We start from the raw sequence: 22,033 nt of genomic DNA, 5'->3' as shown, positions 1-22,033 counted from the left end.
GGGGAGGCTTTATTCTGCTGCAACGAACCTGCATCCAGGAAAACCAGAAAGCATATATAGCAAACATATATTCCCCTTGTGATAGTCATAATAAGCGGGAATTATGGGACTCTCTTAAGCAACTGAGATATCAGGACCCTCAAGGATAGTGCTGCTTCCTGGGCGATTTTAACAGCATTAGGCACCATTCTGAAAGAGTAGGTGTGTCCCAAAGGGGTGTGGAAGCCAGCAGCATCAATGATTTTAATGAATGGATAGCAGACCTAGACTTTGTAGAAACACCTAATGTAGGGAGGAGTTTCACGTGGTTCAAACCAAACGGGGCTGCTAAAAGCAAACTAGACAGGATCCTTGTATCCCATCAATGGCTACATAAATGGCCAGACAGCACTAGCTTCACCTTGGACAGGAATTTCTCAGATCATTGCCCAATTTTGCTAAGGGCTAAAATCACTGATTGAGTGTCAAAACCATTTAGGGTGTTTGATTGTTGGTTGAAAGAAAAATCATTTGAACAGAATGTTAAACAGTGCTGGTCAAACACACAACCAACAGGCTGGGGAGGCTTTGCACTCAAGGTAAAAATTAAAAAACTGAAGGAGGCAATGAAGGTGTGGAACAGGGAGCAGTTTGGAGATTCATTGAATAGAGTACAAAGAATCGAAGACAATTTAAACAAATTGGAAGACGCAAGCAGTAGTAGACAGCTATCCTCATGAAATGATGACTCGTAAAAAGCTACAAGAGGAGCTATGGTCGACGGCACATTCTCACGAATCCTTGATGAGACAAAAGGCAAGGATAAGGTGGATTAAGGAAAGGGACTGCAATACACGCTACTTCCACTTGTTGATGAACGCTAGACGCACAAAGAATGCAATCAGAGGATTACTCATAGATGGATCATGGGTAGATGACCCCATAAAAGTGAAAGAGGAGATTTGCAGTTTCTTTAATAACAAATTCATTGAACCTGATCAGTGCAGACCAGTCCTCAATGGAATCAGTTTTAGGGCCATTGGACAGCAGCAAAATGATATGTTGGTGGGAGCTTTTTTGGAGGAAGAAATCAGGGCGGCAGTATGGGACTGCGGAAGCGAAAAAAGCCCGGGACCGGATGGCCTAAATTGTAAATTTGTAAAACAGTTCTAGGAGATTCTAAAGCCCGACATCATCTGTTTTCTCACTGAATTCCATGCAAACAGGGTCTTCCCGAGGGGCAGCAATGCATCCTTTATTACCCTGATTCCAAAGCGAAAAAATCCACAAAATCTCAATGAATATAGACCTATTTCTCTAATAGGTTGTGTTTATAAGATTGTGTCTAAGCTTCTAGCAAATAGACGGAAGAAGGTGTTGCCAGCAATAATCGATGACAGGCAGTCAACTTTCATAAGTGGAAGACAACTGCTGCACAGCGTATTGATTGCTAATGAGGCAGTGGAAGAAGCGCGGAGATGCCATAAGTCATGCTTGGTATTCAAAGTGGATTACGAAAGAGCCTACGATTCTGTATCGTGGATGTTCCTATCATATATGATGAACAGATTAGGATTTTGCCCCAAATGGATTAGCTGGATAGAGGGCTGTCTTAAATCAGCCTCAATTTCCGTGCTGGTTAATGGCAGCCCTACACATGAATTCATTCCTCAGAGGTCTGCGGCAAGGTGACCCACTAGCGCCTCTACTCTTCAATATTGTTACGAAAGGTTTAACTGGCTTAATGACAGAAGCATTGGCTAAGGGCCTCTTCAGCAGCTTTTGTGTGGGAAAGGACAGAACACCGATTAATATTCTGCAATATGCAGATGACACCATTTTCTTTGGTGAAGCCACAATGCAGAATGTGAAGACAATTAAGTCGATACTGAGAAGCTTCGATCTTGTATCCGGCTTGAAGATAAACTTCGTAAAGAGCAGTTTCGGGGTAATTGGGAAGTCTAATCAATGGCGGAAGGAGGCGGCTGAATACCTTAATTGCAGAATTTTGTCCTTGCCATTTAAGTATCTGGGCATCCCCATTCGGGATAATCCAAGGTGTAGTGTGTTTTGGGATCCTATAATCAGAAAATGTGAGGGAAAGTTAGCCACATGGAAACACAGACACATGTCCTTCGGGGGGAGAGTGACTCTCATTAATTCTATCCTAACAGCAATTCCCATTTATTTTTTCTCTTTTTTCAGGGTCCCGTCAAAAGTAATTGCAAAACTGGAAGTCATTCAGCGAAAATTCCTATAGGGAGGAGGTCCGGATCAAAGGAAGATAGCTGGGGTCAATTGGAAGACAGTGTGTTTACCAAAAGAGAAAGGCGGCCTCAGAATCAAAGATCTCAAGACTTTTAATTCAGCTTTGCTAGGGAAATGGCGTTGGGAGCTCTTCCACAAGCAGGAGGATCAATGGGTCAAGCTACTCAACTCAAAGTATGGTGGGTGGAGGACACTTGAGGAAGGAACAAAGAGCAGATTTGATTCTACTTGGTGGAAGGACCTGCTCTCATCACAACAGCAACAGCCCAACAGTGTAATTAAAATGGAAACAGTTTGGAAGGTGGGCAGGGGAGATAAATTTAGATTTTGGGAGGACCACTAGCTGGAATCTGGAGCACTGCTAATGGAGAAATACCCAAGGTTGTATCAGATCTCGTGCCAGCAAAATCAAACCATTATGCAGCTGAGGAGTAACCCGAGTAGCGGATGGGAATGGAGTTTTAATTGGAGGAGACCCCTTTTTGACAGTGAAGTGGCAATGGCGGATTCCTTTATTGGGGAGATATCACAGCAGCAACTACACCTTCAAAAGGAGGACATTTGGATATGGAAACACGACTCAAGTGGACATTATTCAACAAAAACAGGGTATGACCTAATAAGGAGAGGAGTAGAGGGGGCAGATCAGAATTCAGATTTTGTGGAGCTATGGAAACTCAAAATTCCAGCTAAGTCTGTGGTGTTTGCCTGGAGGCTAATTAGGGATAGACTACCAACAAAGTCAAACCTAAGAAGGAGACAAGTGATGGTAATAGATACCCTGTGCCCTTTCTGTAGAATTGAAGAGGAGGAGGCTACTCACCTATTCTTCAACTGCACCAACATCCTCCCTCTATGGTGGGAGTCATTGTCTTGGGTTAACCTCACTACAGCTCTACCTCAAAACCCAAGGGATCACTTCTTGAAACATGGAATCGGGAAAAATCAGGGAAAGAAGGCTACAAGATGGAAATGCTGGTGGATTGCTCTCACAAGAACAATATGGCAGCATAGAAACAGAATAGTTTTTCAAAATGGAAGTTTTGATGGAAGCAAATTGATGGATGATGCTGTCCTCTTAATTTGGACGTGGGTCAAATCCATGGAGAAGGATTTTGTAGTACATTTTAACCAATGGTCCACTAATTTAAAGGAAGGGTTTAGTAACTAGTAGGGGCTACCACATGATGAATCTATGTAATTCTGTTAGGTGTATCTTCTCTGGTTCTGTAATTAATGGAACTAGTTGGATCCCTACAGCCTATTGTACTTATAGTACCACTGGTACTTCCTCATAGTAATAACATTTCTATTTTTGCTGAGCAAAAAAAAAAAAAGAAATATGCATCAGTAAAAGTCAGGTGGCAACATATACTAATTTTTTTTTTTGCTCAGCAAAGATAATATTGTATTAATATAACTTAGTACCAGAGGTACTAAATTACAGCCTTAAGAGCACCATACAAAAGGTTCCACGATCAGACATGTATATTCTGAGAGAGAACCTTTCTATGGGTGCATATGAAAATTACATTTAGTAACCCACAATGATCTATCCTCTACTGAAATAAAATCCCTGTCTAATGCTACTGGACCATTGGTTAAAGTGAATAGAGAAATCTTTCTCAAAGTTCATAAGCCAAGTCCAGAGAATGAATGTTGCATCTTCAAACAATTTATTAGCATTGAAAGTTGCATTAGAGAACACTATGCTATTCCTTAGCTTCCAAATAGACCACGTTAGTGCCATCCACCAGCATTGCCACCTCTTGATCCGAACACCATCAACTTGAATATCTATATGTTGCTGAAAATGTTGTTTGGGGGTGAGGGGGATAGCACCTTTTAAGTTCAGCCAAGACATAGCTTCCCACCAAATAGGTTGGATTTTGCTACAATGTAGGAATAGATGAGCTGCATCCTCCTCTTTGTTTCTGCAAAAAGGGCATAATATGTCTGTGAGCTGCACTTGTCTCCACTGTAAATTTAGCCTTGTAGGTAATCTATCCCTAATTAGCCTCCATGCAAAGACAGTTATTCTGCTTGGGACCTTTATGCTCCATAATTTTGTGAAACAGTCATCCTGTATTCCAGTTTCTAATCCTTCCCCAAGCATATTATAGGCAGTATGAGCTGAATATTGGCCAGTTGGGTCTCCAAGCCACTCCCACCCATCAGATCCTTGTTGCTGGATAACCTTATGTTGGACCTCAATTAGAAAACTGACTGCCCTATCAATTTCACTGTCAAACAGAGGTCTTCTCCATGTGAAATTCCATTCCCAGCCATTGTCCTTGTGGCTTCCCATCTATAAGTTACAAATTGACAAATTCCTATTAGTTACTGTCTACTGGAACTAACAAAAACCCATCTTAAGTCTTAAGTCTTTTCCAATATTCTACTTTCCACTGAAAGAATCAACCCTTGTGAAATTCAAGTCACAGACTTGCAGTAAATGGTCCCAGAAAACATGATACTAAAAGTCAATAATGATGACTGAGTAACAAGATATGTCTGAAACTATGAATTTGTTATCTATTATAAGAAACAAACAACGAAACTCGAGTACCTATATACTATTTTCTGGTCGGTGCCAGTTGCGGCTATTTTTTGGCTGACGTAGGTCGAAAAATATCATCGATCGATATCAGCCAAAAAAAATCTTAACCAACCTTGACCAAAAAAATAACCTTAGCCGAAATCGGCCAGAAACATCCTTGACCGACATTGAACAAAAAATGCCCTAGTCGACAACGGTCTAAAAATGCCCAGGCCGATGTCATCAAAAATTGTCCCGGTTGAGGTCGGTCGAAAATAGCCTAACCAAGATCGACCAAAAATAGTCATCCTAACTGATGTCAGCTGAAAATAGCTCTGACCAATGTCGACCAAAAAGTACAGCGCCCGACATCGGCCAAAAATTGCCTCGATTAAGTTCAGGCAAAAATGGTTTTTGATTTTAAAACTGGATTTAAGATGGATCCAAACAATCCAAATTGTTTTTTTTACAAAATATGGATCTGGATTTAAAATCCAATCCATTTAAATGGATCTGGATTGGACTTATGAAAATCAAATCCATGCCCACCCCTACAAGATAGTAAATTTCAAGAAAAATGGGCACATAATTAATACGAATTACAAAATATTGCTTTCTAAGTATTGGAAAAGAACATAAGGAGGGAAAAAATAGCAATCTAAAGCTTGTTAAAGCAAAACCAGCAACGTTGGGTAAAAAATGGTTCCATATAACGGGTTTCCTACAACATAAGGAATTAGGACTTATCGTCCAATATTAAGTGTAAAAAAACTGTCATCTGCAGCTCTCAAGTTTTAAAATCTTTGCTCTAGACACACTCCACAATCCTTCAACCAAAAATCAACATAGAATAAACTCCAAATTTAACATCTCCACTATTGGGTCAACATTCATATATGCATGTGAATATAAATTATATTTATGATAAGGTCAATTGAAATATCTGAAAGAGGCCATAAGGAAGTGGAGTAAAGACTCTGGGTTTGTCAATGATAAGGGGATTCACAAAATCCAGAAGAAGCTAAATGAAGTGGAGGATATAGCATCTAATAGAAGTCTGTCCGAGGTTGAGATTAAGGCTAAGAGAGAGTTGCAGCAAGAGTTGTGGGAGGCTTCAACTGCTTTTGAATCTCTTTTAAGACAGAAATCTAGAGCTAAATGGTTAAAAGAAGGGGACAGCAACTCTTCTTACTTCCACAAAGTGATAAATTTCAGGAGACATTGTAATGGCCTTCATGGAATTCTCATTCAGGGTGAATGGGTTCAGAACCCCAGTGAAGTTAAGAATGAAGCTGTGAAGTTTTTCCTCAGCAGATTCACTGAACAGCATATTCGCAGACCCACCCTTGATGGAGTTCATTTCTCTTCAATTAATCAAAGGCAGAGGGAGGAATTGATTGCCCCTTTCTTGGATCATGAGATCAAAGAAGCAGTGTGGAGTTGTGGTGGGGACAAATGCCCTGGACCCGATGGTTTCAACTTCAATTTCATTAAAGAATTTTGGGGAGTGCTGAAAACTGACTTTAGAAGATTTATAGATGAATTTCATGTGCATGGCTGCTTCCCTAGAGGCAGTAATGCTTCCTTCTTGGCCCTAATTCCCAAAGTTAAACACCCTCAGACCTTTGATGATTACAGACCAATCTCCTTGATTGGGTGTATGTACAAGGTGATAGCTAAGTTATTAGCAAATAGATTGAGGAATGTTATATCTGACCTTATTGATGAGAGACAAACAGCCTTCATCAAAGACAGACACATCCTTCATGGAATTGTAATTCTCAATGAGGTGATTGAGGAAGCTTGTAGAAGTAAGAAGCCAGCTATGGTTTTCAAGGTGGACTTTGAAAAGGCCTACGACTCAGTCTCATGGGGTTTCTTGGACTACATGCTGCAAAGAATGGGATTTTGTCCCAAATGGAGACACTGGATTTCAACCTGCCTCAGTTCAGCAACCATCTCCATCCTCGTTAATGGCAGCCCTACAAAGGAGTTTGCTCCTACTAGAGGCTTGAGGCAAGGGGATCCTTTAGCCCCCTTACTTTTCAATATAGTTGGAGAAGGCATCACAGGATTGATGAGGGAAGCAATTCAGAAAAACTTATACAGAAGTTACATGGTTGGGAAGACAAAGGAACCCACTAATATTTTACAATATGCAGATGACACAGTCTTTGTGGGTGAAGCTGTTTGGGAGAATGTCTTAGTTTTGAAAGCTATGCTCAGAGGTTTTGAATTGGCTTCAGGTCTGAAGATTAACTATGCTAAAAGTCAGTTTGGGATTATAGGAGGTAGGGTCAATTGGATAAGTCAGGCTGCTCAAACCCTGAATTGTAGACAATTGGAAATCCCCTTCTGTTATTTAGGTATTCCTGTTGGAGCTAAACCCTCAAGCAGGGTTGTGTGGGAGCCTTTGATCACTAAATGTGAATCCACATTATCTAAATGGGCGCAGAAAAATTTATCCATGGCAGGAAGGGTGACCCTAATCAATTCGGTCCTTAATGCTCTACCAATATATCTTCTATCCTTCTTCAAGATCCCCCAAAAGGTAGTTCATAGATTGGTAGCACTGCAGAGAAATTTTTTGTGGGGGGGAGATAAGGACTACAAGAAAATCCCTTGGGTAAAATGGGAGGTTGTTTGCCTACCTAGGGAGGAAGGAGGTTTAGGGATTAAAGATATTCCTAAATTCAATGAAGCTTTGCTGGGCAAATGGATTTGGGCATTAGCTACTGATCAGCAGCAGTTATGGGTTAGAATCATAAATTCCAAATATGGAGGTTGGAATCAGTTCCAGATGGGCAGAGATAAGAGGGGAAGCTCATATTGGTGGAGGGATCTGAGGAAGATTTATCACCAGCCTGAGCACAGCATTTTTCATCAAAACATGGCATGGAGTGTTGGTGGGGGTGATAGAATACACTTCTGGACAGACAGCTGGTTAGGGGAAGAATTCAATCTGCAGCAGAAGTATAATTCACTCTATATGATTAGCAGACAGCAGCATAGTATCATTTAAAAAATGGGGACCTTCTATGAAGATAGCTGGAGATGGGATTTTAAATGGAGGAGGAATTTATTTGACCATGAAAATGATTTGGCAGTCAACTTTATGGAGGAGATTAATTCTATTCCTATCCAGAGATACTTGCAGGACACTATGAGATGGAAAGCTGAATCTAGTGGTGTGTACTCCACCAAGTCGGCTTATAGATTAATGCTGAACAACAATGCCTCAGGTTCGGATGTCAGCATCTTCAAATTAATTTGGAAGTTGAAAGTTCCTCCAAGAGCAGCAGTCTTCACTTGGAGACTTCTTAAGGACAGGTTACCCACTAAGGGTAATTTGCTAAGAAGAAATGTGCTTCTCCAAGATGAAGGGTGCCCTCTCTGTGGTCAAGAGCAGGAGGAAGTGGGTCACCTCTTTTTTAATTGTAAAAGGATTATGCCCCTGTGGTGGGAATCCATGGGATGGGTCAGGGCTGTAGGACCTCTTCCAGCTTCCCCAGCAAGCCATTTAGCTCAATTTTGTGAAGGATTTGGTGTTAATATAAATCAAAGCAGATGGTGTGGGTGGTGGGTGGCTCTAACTAGTACCATATGGCACCATAGGAATATCTTGATCTTTCAAGGAAAACCTTTTGATTACTCTAAAGTCATGGAGGAGGCTATGTTTACAGCTTGGTCTTGGATAAAAGCTAGAGAGAAAGGTTTCAACAGTAGTTTCAACCATTGGTCCTCTAATATATCGGAGTCCTTTGGTTAACCTATGTGGTGATGTTCTCTTGATGGGTTAGTTTGGGTTATTTTGGGAGGCAGCACCAGAGGTGCTTTGTATTTTCTTTGTTCAGTACCACTTGTACTGTTTTATCTAAATCAATAATATAATATATATTTCGCCTTCCAAAAAAAAAAAAGGTCAACCTCTAGAAGAGAGATTTTCAAGCCCCCTTATACAATACAACAATAACAATAATATCTTTTAACTGTCTAACATCCTTTCTATCAACTCAGCATAATATCCAATAAGTTGAGGTAAGCCTTGGTGCAAGATGCCCAGAGGTTATAGGTTCAAATCCTAGAAACAGCCTCTCTGCTTAGCCTCTCTTTTGGGAGGGGGGAGGCTGTATATATCTACCTTCCCCAAACCCACCTGGTGGGAGCCTTGTTCACTAGGTTTCCCTAGCTATGGAATCCAACAACTACTTAAAAGATGAAATAAACCACTCTAAAAATCTCCAGTGCCAAAATTGAAATGTTTGGATAAAAGGTTTTGAAATCATTTACAACATCAAGAAATAGAATTTGCACGAAAAAAAATTTTAAAAAAATTGAGCCACACTATAGCCACACTAGGTATTCAGCATAACACCTTCAGATTTAGTCTAATCAAACTCATACTGTTATCATGTTGCTTAGATTCACCATGTAACACTTGGTCAGTTGTCAAAAGTTATTAAAAACAGTTTGCCCACAAATTATTTACAGACTAAAAGGCAAAGCCCACAAGGGAATAAGGATATAAACACATGAGAAAACGCCATAAAGTCTTACTTGAAATTCCAGGTTACCGAGCCATCAGTTTCTGGAATTCCAGCATTGTTAGTCCTTTGATAATCTGAACTCCAATTTTCTTTAAATGTATCCGAACTCAACCCAGTAATTCCCTCTGGATTAAATAAGGCAAAGAGGGGGAAAATGAAATGAACTAAATCAGTAAACGTAAATATGAAAAACAAAAAAAAAAACATGGAAGAATGAAAGAAAATAAATCCTCAATAGTCAACAACAAGGAGTAATAGCAACAAATCCCTACGAAATAGCAAGTTACCAATCCTAAAGAGTAATGTTTCCCTAATCATTGGCCAGATTTGATTCTATTTCCTGCTTCTGCTGGAGTGTTTCTTATCACTCATGTCAAATTGTTAGTTATACTCTTTGCCTCTTTACTAAATTTGTTTGTCTCCAAAAAACAAAAAAGGGATCCTATTTAATACTGCTTTCCAAACAAAACACAATTTTAGGCAGATTTGGACTTCCAAATACATTTTTCTAGGATTGACTGAGGGTTGTGTTAGGTCAAGTTTGGGGAAAAAAAATTAGTCCAAACCAACTGAATTCAGGTCGCTTTTTTTGTGAATTTTTTATGCTTAACCTGATTAGGTCTGGGTTGTCCGGGGAGGATCACTGGGTCACATAAGAAAATTTAAACAATCATTTAAAAATTACACACATACACACACACACACACACACACACACACACATAATCAGAAACAAAAATAATCAAACACTATCAGGTCACCACTCTTTATCTGACCACCCAAACCTAATCAATTTTTAGAGGTTGGATTGGTTTGGGTTCTTCAGGTTCACAAAGTCGACCTATAGATATGCAAATCCCTACATTTGACATGAAAAAGCTGATGATTTCAGAGTAAATTAGAAACTGAAATAAGGACTGCAAAGATAACACAAAGAATAAAGTGTCCCATTAGCATTGACAGAAAATGAGCAGGATCAAACAAGAATGAGAGAGACTGAAACTCAGTAGCTTCTCTATCAATCAAATTTCATCTCAAACGGAAGCTCAAAGAGAGTGTTTGGTAACACTTAAATTTGGAGAAATACTTTTTTTGATAAAAAGCTCTTTCAAAAATCTGGCCAAAAAGAATAATTTGTCCAAAATAAAATAAAGTAAACACACTGTAAAAAGAGAACCTTGATTAGAGTATGTTGGAATTATAAATAACTTAGTATTATCTTAATTACTTCCACACTTTTATAATTAGCCTGCATTCATGGTATCTTAGGAAATTGAGATAGTTTAATTTTTTTTGTATATAATTTAACAGAGTGTATTCAGCACTAGTATGTTCACTCAAAACTAATCTTCCCTTTTAGATTTAGATTAGAAATAAAATGTCCATTACACTGAAATTAAAAGTGTTTTAAGTCCAAACTCTGGAATATTTAGTTACGCTTACACCTACGGCATAATCAGTGTTCTTGATATTCCTTTCATTTCATCCTTTTGATAACAGGTTATGTGTAAAAGAGACACAATAGTCTTACCCTAGCAAGAAATTAAATGAAGCAAAAAGCCCAAAAGTTATGTTTCGTATTCCTGAAAACCAACCCAAGTGTTACCAGATTGAGAAAGTTTCTTGACAAAAAGGTCTACAACTCTACATGTAAGCTAATGCTGGATAAAGCTAAAACATGGATCTTCTATCAACAGAAAAGTGGTTGCAGAAGGACAAGCCAGCAGTGGAAAATTGGGAAAAGGGGACAGAGCAAAATACAAACCTGAAGGATGATCCTTCCCTGCCAAAAATATTCCCAAAAATATGCAGACGACTGAGAATAAAACAGGTATGAGAAAAGCAGGTGCAACCCGATTTATCATCTTCACTCCTCCAAATACAATAAAGCATAACAGAATAGTCAAAACAATCCCATATATCTGCAGGTCATGTGAACTTGGACTCTGTATTGGTCGTGCAATTGCAGTACCATTAACTTGAGTGATAGTCTCTGCACTTGCAATACAAAAAAATATAATAATAATAATAATAATAATAATAATAATAATAAATCATTAAACGATCAATTGCTCACTTCAAACATAATGCTTTAATTTAAGTCAAGATATAAAGGACTATAGAACCCTTTAGTATAATAAACCTCAAAATCAAAGAAATGAAAAAGAAATTATTGCACAGGGTGTTTTCGTTAATCTTAAAAGAGAATAGTGACTCTTGCTATTCCCTTTTTCATGGTGATCAATGCAAAGGGTCCTGAGTTATAGTCACTGAGGAAAAATGTGATGGAAAAAACAATCACAGTTTGATGGCCTTTACGCACATTTATCTTTATCATTTAGAAAGCGTCTTTTTAACATGTCAAAATAAAAAACCATTAAAGTAAATACACACACACACAAACAAAATTTCTCTTTGTATCCCACATATATATCAGCACAATGACACAAATCCATAATTTCAGTAGATTACACCAAAGTTTGAGGCAAAATTTGTTGCTGACTAAATTACTTATATGATAATGAAAGTTGGAGAGGATATATGCAAAACTAATACCACAAAATACCAATCTTCTGCAACTACTAAATAACATGCATTTAAAAATAAACAGCATGCATAAAATACAATTAGTTCCAAAAAAAAATGAGACTCGTTACCTCTAAAAATCCCAGCAGAAGGAACTGCTTTCAAAAATGTTTCTACAGCTCCCAATATATAACTAGAACCATAAGCAACAGACAAAGAACTTCAGAATTAATTGCACGGTACATATCAAGCTATCATGACTACAATTTGGTAAGATTTGATACATCATCCTCCTAGCCTGATTTCCTTTCAACAGTTTAAAATTTAAAAAAAAAAAAAAATATATATATATATATATATATATATATATATATTCATATTATACACTTACAGTGCTCCGGCAACAGCATTTCCCAGGAAAAAGCATAGACCAATGCTAACTCCAACTTCAGGACCAAGGGCACGGCCTATGAGATAGTAAGGTCCCCCACCCTACAGAACATACACAAGAAAATACTAAACTATATCATTTATTAATAGAGCCTACTTAATGCATGTTAGGATTTGCTTCTTTTTTTTAATAAACTGCTTTTGTTTGTACAAGAGATCACTCGAGAAGATATTTTATTGAGCTATTTCAAACACAAAATTAAAACTAAAAAAAGGATAAAGAAATAAATAAAAATCTCACAGAACATACTAAAAATAAAATTGTGCTTGACCTAAATTCTCCTTTTAAGGAGAAAGAGTTTGGCCAAACACTGCCTGGGATCTAAATGACCTTTTTGAATTGGTTTTCAACAAAACACAATAGTGCATTTAATCATCCAGATATCTGACACCAACTAAGAGAAAAGACTTGTTGTCATTATTATTGTTATCATAAGACCACAAGGAGTCTTCACATCCTTCCCTAGTTTGACTAATCCCACATTCAATGGTTTTTAGAGAGAAAATTCGAGTTGGCCCAATTATATCCTATGCACCTAATAGCCACTAAATATTAAATACTCGGGCATTACCTTGTCACAAATCAATTGTACTAGTCTCATAACTTAAGCAAGACATGACAACAAACTCCTTTTTTTCAAATTAACTAACAAATACAGTTTAAATTTGTGAAATAATCCAAAAGAAAGATACGTATAAGGTATACTTAATTTTAACAATCAGATTTTGAAAAGAAGACTGTAGTCATACCAAATAAGCAATAGCTCAACTTACTCATACAATGCATACCTTCATGGCTCCATTGGTTGCAATAGCACTCAATGATATTGAAGTAAGGAATGTACAAGTGCCACATAAAGAAACAAGCAGCAATGTCTCTCCTATGCCAGCCATACCAACAATCCTACAACAGTGATAATTATTGAAAAGAAAACATCCAAACTTTACCTAATTTAACGACAAAATGCAAAATATCAAAGGAGAGCAAACAAATATTACAATAATTAAAATACAGGATCACATAGAAAATAATGAATAATGATCAACTTATTGTAAGTTATACTCACTGTAATTTGAAAAGGTTAATCAGTATCGTTAAGTTAGTGATTAAAATCAGAACATAATTCTCATCATTTGGTTTTCTCTTTTTTAATTTCAGCACAGAAAATTGAAGCCCTATTGAAAAGAATAAAAAAAACGTAAACATAATAAGGTATGAGGTATCCACGAGAGCTGGGGGGAATAGGAATGTAGTAGGCCAGTAGGGCATCCCAACCCCTTTGTAAGTTGGACATGCCACCGCCCATGATAAAACCATGGGCCACGAACTACGGAACAGATAAGATCATAACACTGTCAATATAGGGGAAAGGAACTCCACTTAAAGATGCATGCAATCGGTCCAACTAAATGCCCAAAGAATAACAAAGATCACACACTGCACAGTTTCAAGCCTCATTGTTTCATCAAAAACCTTTTATAGTGAACCCAGTGGCCTGGGGAGAGGGGAAAACACAGCTGAAAGTTATAGAAATCTCAGAGAGAGAGAGAGAAAATATCATTAACAGAATTGAGGTGAAGTGAAATATTATTCAACCCAATGAGAAAAAGGTTACACCTCAGTTTATATAGGCAGTTACACAGATGTAACTGTCAACTGACTCTAGTCAGTTAACTACAGCAGTACAATAGACTGAAGTTAATTCTATACATAGAAGAAGGAAAATCAGCCTATCGAGTAAATATACTCCTATACCCCCCCCCCCAAGCTCATTAGAGGTTGGAAGTGAATTTTTCAGTCAAAGCCTTTATCAAAATATCAGCCTTCTGATCAATGGCAGGAACATGAACCACTTGAAGTTGCTTCTCCAAAACTTTTTCTCTAACAAAGAATAGATCCAATTCCATATGCTTGGTTTCAGAGTGCATAACAGGATTGTGAGCAAGAGCAACGGTGCTCAGATTGTCACAAAAGATGACTGGAGAGTGATGAGGAATGTGCAGTTCAGACAGCAGTGACCTAATCATGTGACTTCTGCAGTGGCTAAGGCTAGACTGTGATATTCAGCCTCTGTACTGGACCTTGCAACAACAGACTGTTTCTTTGACCACCAAGAAACTAAATTTGAGCCAAAAAAGATGGCTGCACCAGAAGTTGACCTTCTGTCGTCAGGATCAGATGCCCAGTCAGCATCACAATAAGAATGAACTGTAAAGGGAGGTCCAGTAGAGGGAGGGAGAAACTTCAAACCAAAGTTGACGGTACCAGCTAGATACCTGAGAATTCGTTTTACTGCTGCCCAATGCTGTTCTGATGGATCTGACATGTACTATTTGTTAACAGAGAAACTGATTTCAGGTCAAGTGATGGTGGCATACTGCAAGGCTCCCACAATAGACTTGTATTGAGTGGGATCAAGGAAAGGCACATACCCTAACTTAGTTAATGTTGGGAAAAATCCAAGTTCCACATCGGCTAAAGATAAAGCCAAGAGTATATAAATGAGGGACAACCCTCACCCCTAAAGCTAGCTTTTGGGGTTGAGTTAGGCCTAAACCCACATTCTAAGAATCTAAGATGGTATCGGAGCATATCCAATATTACTCAAAAGGATCACCCACCATTGTTATCCACGCACCAAGCCCAAGAAGTGCTGGGCATGAGGGAATGTATTGGAAAAAATCCAAGTCCCACATCGGCTAAAGATAAAGCCAAGTAAGAGTATATAAGTGAGGGGCAACCCTTACCCCTAGAGCTAGCTTTTGGGGTTGAGTTAGGCCTAAACCCACATTCTAGGAATCTAAGATGGTATCAAAACATATCCAATATTATTCAAAAGGGTCACCCACCATTGTTATCCATGCACCAAGCCCAAGAAGTGTTGGGCATGAGGGGATGTATTGGGAAAAACCCAAATCCCACATCGGCTAAAGATAAAGCCAAGTAATAGTATATAAGTGAGGGGCAACTCTCACCCCTTGAGCGCTTTTGGGGTTAATTTAGGCCTAAACCCACATTCTAAGAATCTAAGAGTCAACTTGCAGCCTCCAACCATTGGAGAAGAAATATGATTGGCCTCATTCATTTTTGTTTTACCCAATAAATCTCTAATGTACTTAGACCGAGTCAGAATAAGAGCACCATTGGGCTGAGGTCAGACTTCAATTCCCAGAAAATAGTTAAGATTCCCCAGGTCTTTGAGTGAGAACTCAGTGTTGAGTTTGGTGACTAAGGACTTGATGAACATAGGATTGTTCCCGGTGACAATAATGTCATCTACATACTCAAGCATGTAGATAACAGTATTTCTGGAATCAGTGTAAACAAAAATGGAGGAATCACACTTGTGGGACCTGAACTGAAACCGAAGAGTGACCTTTAGTTTATCAAACCAAGCTCTAGGAGCTTGTTTGAGAGCATAAATTGCCTTATGCAACTTACACACAATCTGTTTGTTGGAATCTTCAAATCCAGGGGGCTGACTCATGTAGATATCCTCTTCAAGAACACCATTGAGAAAAGCATTATTGACATCTAACTGCTGAAGACTCCACTTGAGAATGACAGCAAGAGAAAGAAGAATTTTGACAGTAACTGGTTTGATTACAGGAGAAAATGTCTCATTTTAATCAAAACCAAGTTGCTGGTGAAAGCCTTTAGCCACTAGTCTGGCTTTGCATTTATTGACAGTGCCATCAGGATTTTCTTTGACTCGAAAAACCCATTTGCAACCTACACGGGACCTATTGGAAGGAAGAGCAGTGAAAGACCAAGTACCATTTTTCATCAAGGCCTCATACTCATTTTTCATAGCTGCCAGCCATGTTGGATAAGAAAGAGCAGACTTTGTAGATCTGGGCTCAGCATGAGCTAAAAGAAGAGTAGGCTGCAACCTGGGTTTAACTACACCAGCCTTGGCTTGAGTGCACATAGGATGATTGCTATCAGGTCTGACAAGAACTGCTGGAGTGGGAGCAGCTACAGTGGGTGCTGGTGCTGGTGCTGGCTGAGAGTCAGTATCTGAAACAGAATTTGTTCCCACTGAAGTTGAAATAGCTGGTGAGGAATCATTATCCACTTGTTCTGCAGGAGTAGGGTTGTCAAGGGTGGGAGGAGTGACTCCTGTTGGAGGTATAGACAGAACTGTTAAGGTCTGATGAGAGGAAGAAACAGCAGCAGTAGTTGAGGATACTGAGTCTGGTTCTCCAAACAGCCTAGGAAAAGGAATGGTCAACTCATCAAAATATCACATCCTTTGAAATATACATCCTTCCATCTTCAGCCATGCACTTGTAACCCTTGTGAGAGAGAGAATAACCTAGAAAAAGGCACTCCTGAGACCTCGGCTGAAGTTTATTCTGATTGTACAGGCGAAGAAGAGGATAACAGGCACATCCAAACACTTTCAAGAACTTATAATCTGGGAGTCTGTTGAACAATCGCTGATAAGGCACCTCTTGATTAATAGAGGATGATGGAAGACGATTGATAAGATACACAGCAGAAGTAACAGCATGGTCCCTGTACTCAAGAGACATAGTGGCCTGAGATAACATAGTTAGGGCAGTTTCAAGTATGTGTCAGTGCTTTCTTTCCTCAACTCCATTCTGATGATGAGTGTGGGGACAGATCAATCTATGTTGCACACCAAGTTCTGCAAGAAATTTAGTAAAGGGTTTGTACTCCCCCCACCCCCCCAAGTCAGACTGAACAGCTTTAATAGGTAAATTTAATTGAGTTTTAACCGAAGTGTGAAACTGTTTGAACAGATCAAGAGTCTCAGATTTATTTCTCAACAAATAAAGCCAAGAAAATCGAGTGTGAGCATCAACAAAGGTTACATAATAGCTGTAACCAGTGTTGGACAAGACAGGTGAAGGATCCCACAAATCTGTATAAATGAGGTCAAAAGGATTAGAATACACACTAAGGGAAGGGGAATAGGGGAGATGATGAGACCTGCCCAACGCAACAGTGAGAACAAAAATCAGAAGCTGTTTTATTCATAATGGGAATATTACACAATTTGGATAAAAGTTTCATAGTGTCACCACTAGGGTGACCTAATCTAGAATGCCAAGTGGCAAAAGAAAGATCACTATTAGAGAGAGTATTTACACGAGATACACTAGGATTGATTCTATTCACACTAGGTGAAACAGAATGCGGAGAAGAAGCAGTTGGCACAGGTTCTGAGCCAGCAGCAGAAATAGAATTGACAGTAAAAGAGGGCTTGAGTTGCTGTCTAGCTGACTGAAACAAATCAGGGAATTGATAGAGACCATCACAGCCTACCATCCCTTTAAGGAGCACCTCTATAGAGACCTGAGATTTGACCAAACAGAATTCAGAATGAAACTCAAAAAATACAGAATTACCCCAACAGAATTGACTGGCACTGATTAAATTTTTGGCAATGGAAGGAACAAACAGGAGGTTATGAAGAACAAGGGGAATTTTGGAATTAAAAGGAGTTGAGAAGAAGGATAAACCTGAAGAGTTGATATTCAAACCTTGACCATTACCAATTGTAATTTGATCTGGTCCTTCAAAGGGAATGGTTTGATGAATATTCTGAGAAACATTTGCGACATGGTGAGAGACCCCTGAATCAGGATACCAACTCATAGAAGGGGCTGAAGGAACACTTGTCAGATTGGCTTGAGGAAAGTTAGTGTTCTGGGGGTACTGATTGTACTGAGACTGATGAGACTGTTGTATCTGATGGGAATTAGTGTTCTGATTGGAGTTAGCAGAGGTCTGAGATTGATTCTGATCAGGATACTGAATGGGATAATCCATAGGCTGAGTAGGAACATAATCATCATTGTGCCTATGATGACAGTAAGAAGCCCCATGACCATATTTATGACAGATTTGGCACTGGATATGAGCAAATCAACCTCTGTTGTGGCCACCATTGCAACCACCACGATTAAAATTCCAGCCGCCGTTGCCACTGCCACCACGGCCAGCGCCAGCGTTAATGTACCTATTTCCACCATTGTAATTATTATAGTTCATGCCAAAATGCGACGATGAGCTAGAACCTTGAGCAACATAGGCTTGAGGATGAGAATCCTGGTGCACCGAATTTGGCTAAAATTAGGTTCTGCTCCTTCAGAGAGATTAATGGAAGCTACAGATGAGGCAAGTGATTTCTTGCAAGCGATTCGAGTCTCATGAGCCAATAGGAGAGTTGCGACTTCATCAATAGACAGCACTCAAACTTGCCACTCACAAAAGTGACAGCAACTCAAACTCATCTGGTAAACCATCAAGAACAATGTCAACATGATCAGATTTAGACACACGTTCTCCAATCGACGAGAGAGAATCAATAATTGTTTGAATTCGAAAGAAATGGTCAGAAATAGAACTATTGTTCAGAAAAATGTTATGTAAATCATTGCGGAGTTGCCGCTTTTTCGCACGAACAATAGAGTGAAAGTGTGTGTTAAGCTTGTCCCAAAGATGTCAGGCAGTTTTGCAACCGACAAGCTGCGGAAGCACCACAGCAGAAACAGTGGATTGAAGCCTCAACAGAAGGAGCTGATCTTGTTGCTCACAAACCAAAATCTCAGACGAAACAACACCAGCATCACGATCAGAAATGGTGAGATATCGAGGCGGAATTTGCGGTTCAGTGAGAAGATGAAAAGGACAATGTCCTTTGAGAACAGGTTCAACCTGTTGACACCAAAGGAAATAATTGGAATTGGTAAGCTTTTGTGAAATAGAGTGCGAAAACTCCTTTGCAGTGATAACCGCCGAAGAACCTAGCAGAGAGCCACCGTTCCCTGGCGGAGGAGGAGGAGCAGAAGCGGAAGCCATGAAGATAAAAAACAGAGCTCTATTTTATTTTATTTTTTGGAAGGCAAAAAAAAAAAAAAAAAAAAAAAAACAGAGCTCTATGATAACATATAGAAATCTCAGAGAGAGAGAGAGAGAATATCACTAACAGAATTGAGGTGAAGTGAAATATGATTCAACCCAATGAGAAAAAGGTTACGTCTCAGTTTATATAGGCAGTTACAAAAATGTAACCGTCAACTAACTCTAACTGTCAACTGACTCTAGTCAGTTAACTACAGCACTACAATAGAGTGAAGTTAATTCTATACATAGAGGAAGGAAAATCAGTCTATCAAGTAAATATATACTCCTATAAAAATAAAAATTAATTTGAGCATAGAGGCCAAGAAGGGCTTAATTAATGAGGCCATGTATACAATACATTTTAATTAGGATGAATAGATGATGCATATGTGTGTCATATTTCACATAAGAATCATATCACAGGTTCTATGTTACATAATTAGTAGAATTACTTCAAGCACTTGATAAGAGTATAACAAATGTTAAATGTGTTCTGTGAATCATATACAGTTATACACAAGATGCAGGTTCCAGATTTTCTAGGCAGGTAGAATATTTGAAGATTAGAAGTTTTGGAAGCTTAGAGCCTCTATTTGGTTTGAAAAAACATTGTCTATTCTCATTTCTTGCTTTCACTAATTACAAAATAACCCCCCATGTTTTCATTTTCTTTCCAATTTTCAAAAAAATTGTACAAGAAATGGTGATTGGTGAAAAAGGCATTATGTTTTCACTTTTCTGCCCCCCCCCCCCCCCTCCCCCCACTGGCCACTCACACGTCGTGCCTCAGCCACCCCCACCCACCCGTCGCGCCTCTGGCCTCCATCCTCAGTCCGCGAGCCACCCACCTACGCAATTACACCTCCTTCACGATAGATTGTGTTTACCAGATTTTGATAGATTGTTTTTAAAAATAATTCTGAATACAATTTGGGCTTGTGGACCCGTACGTTATCCACGGGCTTTGGCGGACCGAATACAGTCTTATAAAAAGTCTATTTATTTCATGGGCCGGACTTATCTGGCCCGTCTAAAATGTGGGTTTTGCGGACTGGACCTTAAACGGGTTGGGCCAATCTGTATACCCAACCCTACTTTTCACCATTTTATGTACAATCTTTAATGTGGCATTTTTATTATTGGGAAAAACCAAATCTCACATCGGCTAGAGATAGTACCACGATATAATATAAAAGTGAGGGGCAACCCTCGTCTTTTGAGCTAGCTTTTGGGTTTGAGTTAGGCCATAACCCACATTCTAAGATTTATAATTATTAATGAAAACAAAAAATAACTTCTCACTATTTTGATAAATAAGTTATTCAATCTTAACAAATACACTTTACTTTAGAATAAACAATAAATAAATAAATCTATTGAAAAGGTATTCATGGAAATGTTTCAAAACAAAGTGTAAGAGCCAAGTTGGGGGTTTTAAAGTTCACATTTCTCACTATTTTGATCATATCTCACAAGAGGATCAAATTTCAACCTTTGTCACAACTCACAAGTGAACTCAAAACTTCAAACTAAATGAATGACCATTCCCTCAAAACATGAAAGAAATAAGGAAGTTGTGGCTTTCGAACTTTTAAATTTGAATCTGAATTGTTAAATTGTATATAAATACCAACTTATAATATCATAATGCTTGAGACATTTGTTTGAATTTCAATTATCACTCTCCAATGTTCAGATATTTGGTTTCAAAAGCTTCAAACGAGTTAAAATATAAAGCAAGATTTAAACCAATTTACAAGTTACCAAGAGAAACGAATGTAGTAGATGATGCCCAAAATGCTTTGTAAACATGGAATAAACACACCCATCAGCGTACCCAGTTTAGGAGCAGCAGGCTGCAGAATTAAATAAACATGTTATGTCAAGACAAAAAAAAAAAAGAGTCCAAAATTAAAATCAAAGTGAAATAGGAAATGTAACTTATTCAGTGACAAAAAATAGATCCAAAATTCTATTGAACTGTCAGTAAGTATGGTGATTGGTGAATTACAATTTACAACTCCACACTGCAGACAGTAGTCACAGCTATAAGTCTCATCAACAACTTACCTTAACCAAGTAGAAAAAATAGCCCCAATGTAGCATAGAAGTATTTATTTGTGCATGCATGTAAGGGACATATCAAGTGAGAACAGAAGCATATTGCGAAAGTAAGAGCCATAAATCATGACCACTGAATCACACAGGTTGGTAGGATTAGATTATTATGTTTTGTGACTTCATAAGTTGCAATGGGAGTATGTTAACTTTAGTTAATTTCTCTCCAGATCACCATTGCAAGACCCAATGGTGAAGATTTGTTCCACTCAATCAACTAACACCCATTGCATCTATTACTCATTATAAATACTAGTTGTGTGTATAAAGTCTATATAGCATGAGGAAAGAGAAACTGTTCATTACTAATTATTATAAAAGATCCACAATAGTTTTGTCACCACTACCAGAACAATCAAAATTATTTTTTCTTAATCTTTTTGCTTATAAATACAGACAGAAAATGTTCTAAAGTTTTTCTTTCAAATCCACAATGACTTATGCCCCTTCTGTCAAAGCAATTCTGAATCTGCTTCCCATCTGTTTTTCACTTGTCAAAAATTTCTGCCTTTGTGGTGGGAATTTAACACCTGGGTTAAGGAGGATAGAGCTCTTCACTGCAGGCCCATGGATCATTTCCTTCAGCACCCTTCCATAGCAGGTTCGAAGGCTTCGAATACAAGAAGGAAAATTTGGTGGATAGCAGCTACAAGGTCCATATGGAAGCACCGAAATGATGTGATCTTTCATAATCAGCCTTTCCACATTTCTAAGTTGGTGGATAACA

General features: G+C 38.6%; 1 protein-coding gene across 1 annotated transcript in view; it reads right to left on the bottom strand.

Annotated features, from left to right (window-relative positions):
* LOC114367804 (cation-chloride cotransporter 1-like) overlaps nt 1–22,033 on the bottom strand; it is a 33,228-nt gene that overhangs the window by 9,404 nt on the left and 1,791 nt on the right. The window contains exons 4-9 of the mRNA XM_028325003.1: nt 20,953–21,044; nt 13,098–13,212; nt 12,250–12,350; nt 11,990–12,051; nt 11,098–11,325; nt 9,344–9,458 (exon numbers count right to left, since the gene is read on the bottom strand). Of these exons, the coding sequence (XP_028180804.1) occupies nt 9,344–9,458; nt 11,098–11,325; nt 11,990–12,051; nt 12,250–12,350; nt 13,098–13,212; nt 20,953–21,044 (713 nt within the window). The remainder of the gene's footprint in view (nt 1–9,343; nt 9,459–11,097; nt 11,326–11,989; nt 12,052–12,249; nt 12,351–13,097; nt 13,213–20,952; nt 21,045–22,033) is intronic.

The sequence above is a fragment of the Glycine soja genome, chromosome 9, assembly GCF_004193775.1.
Source record: "Glycine soja cultivar W05 chromosome 9, ASM419377v2, whole genome shotgun sequence".
Taxonomy (NCBI): Eukaryota; Viridiplantae; Streptophyta; class Magnoliopsida; order Fabales; family Fabaceae; genus Glycine; species Glycine soja.
Note: the sequence above shows the minus strand (reverse complement) of the source record. Positions and strands in the feature narration are given on the sequence as shown.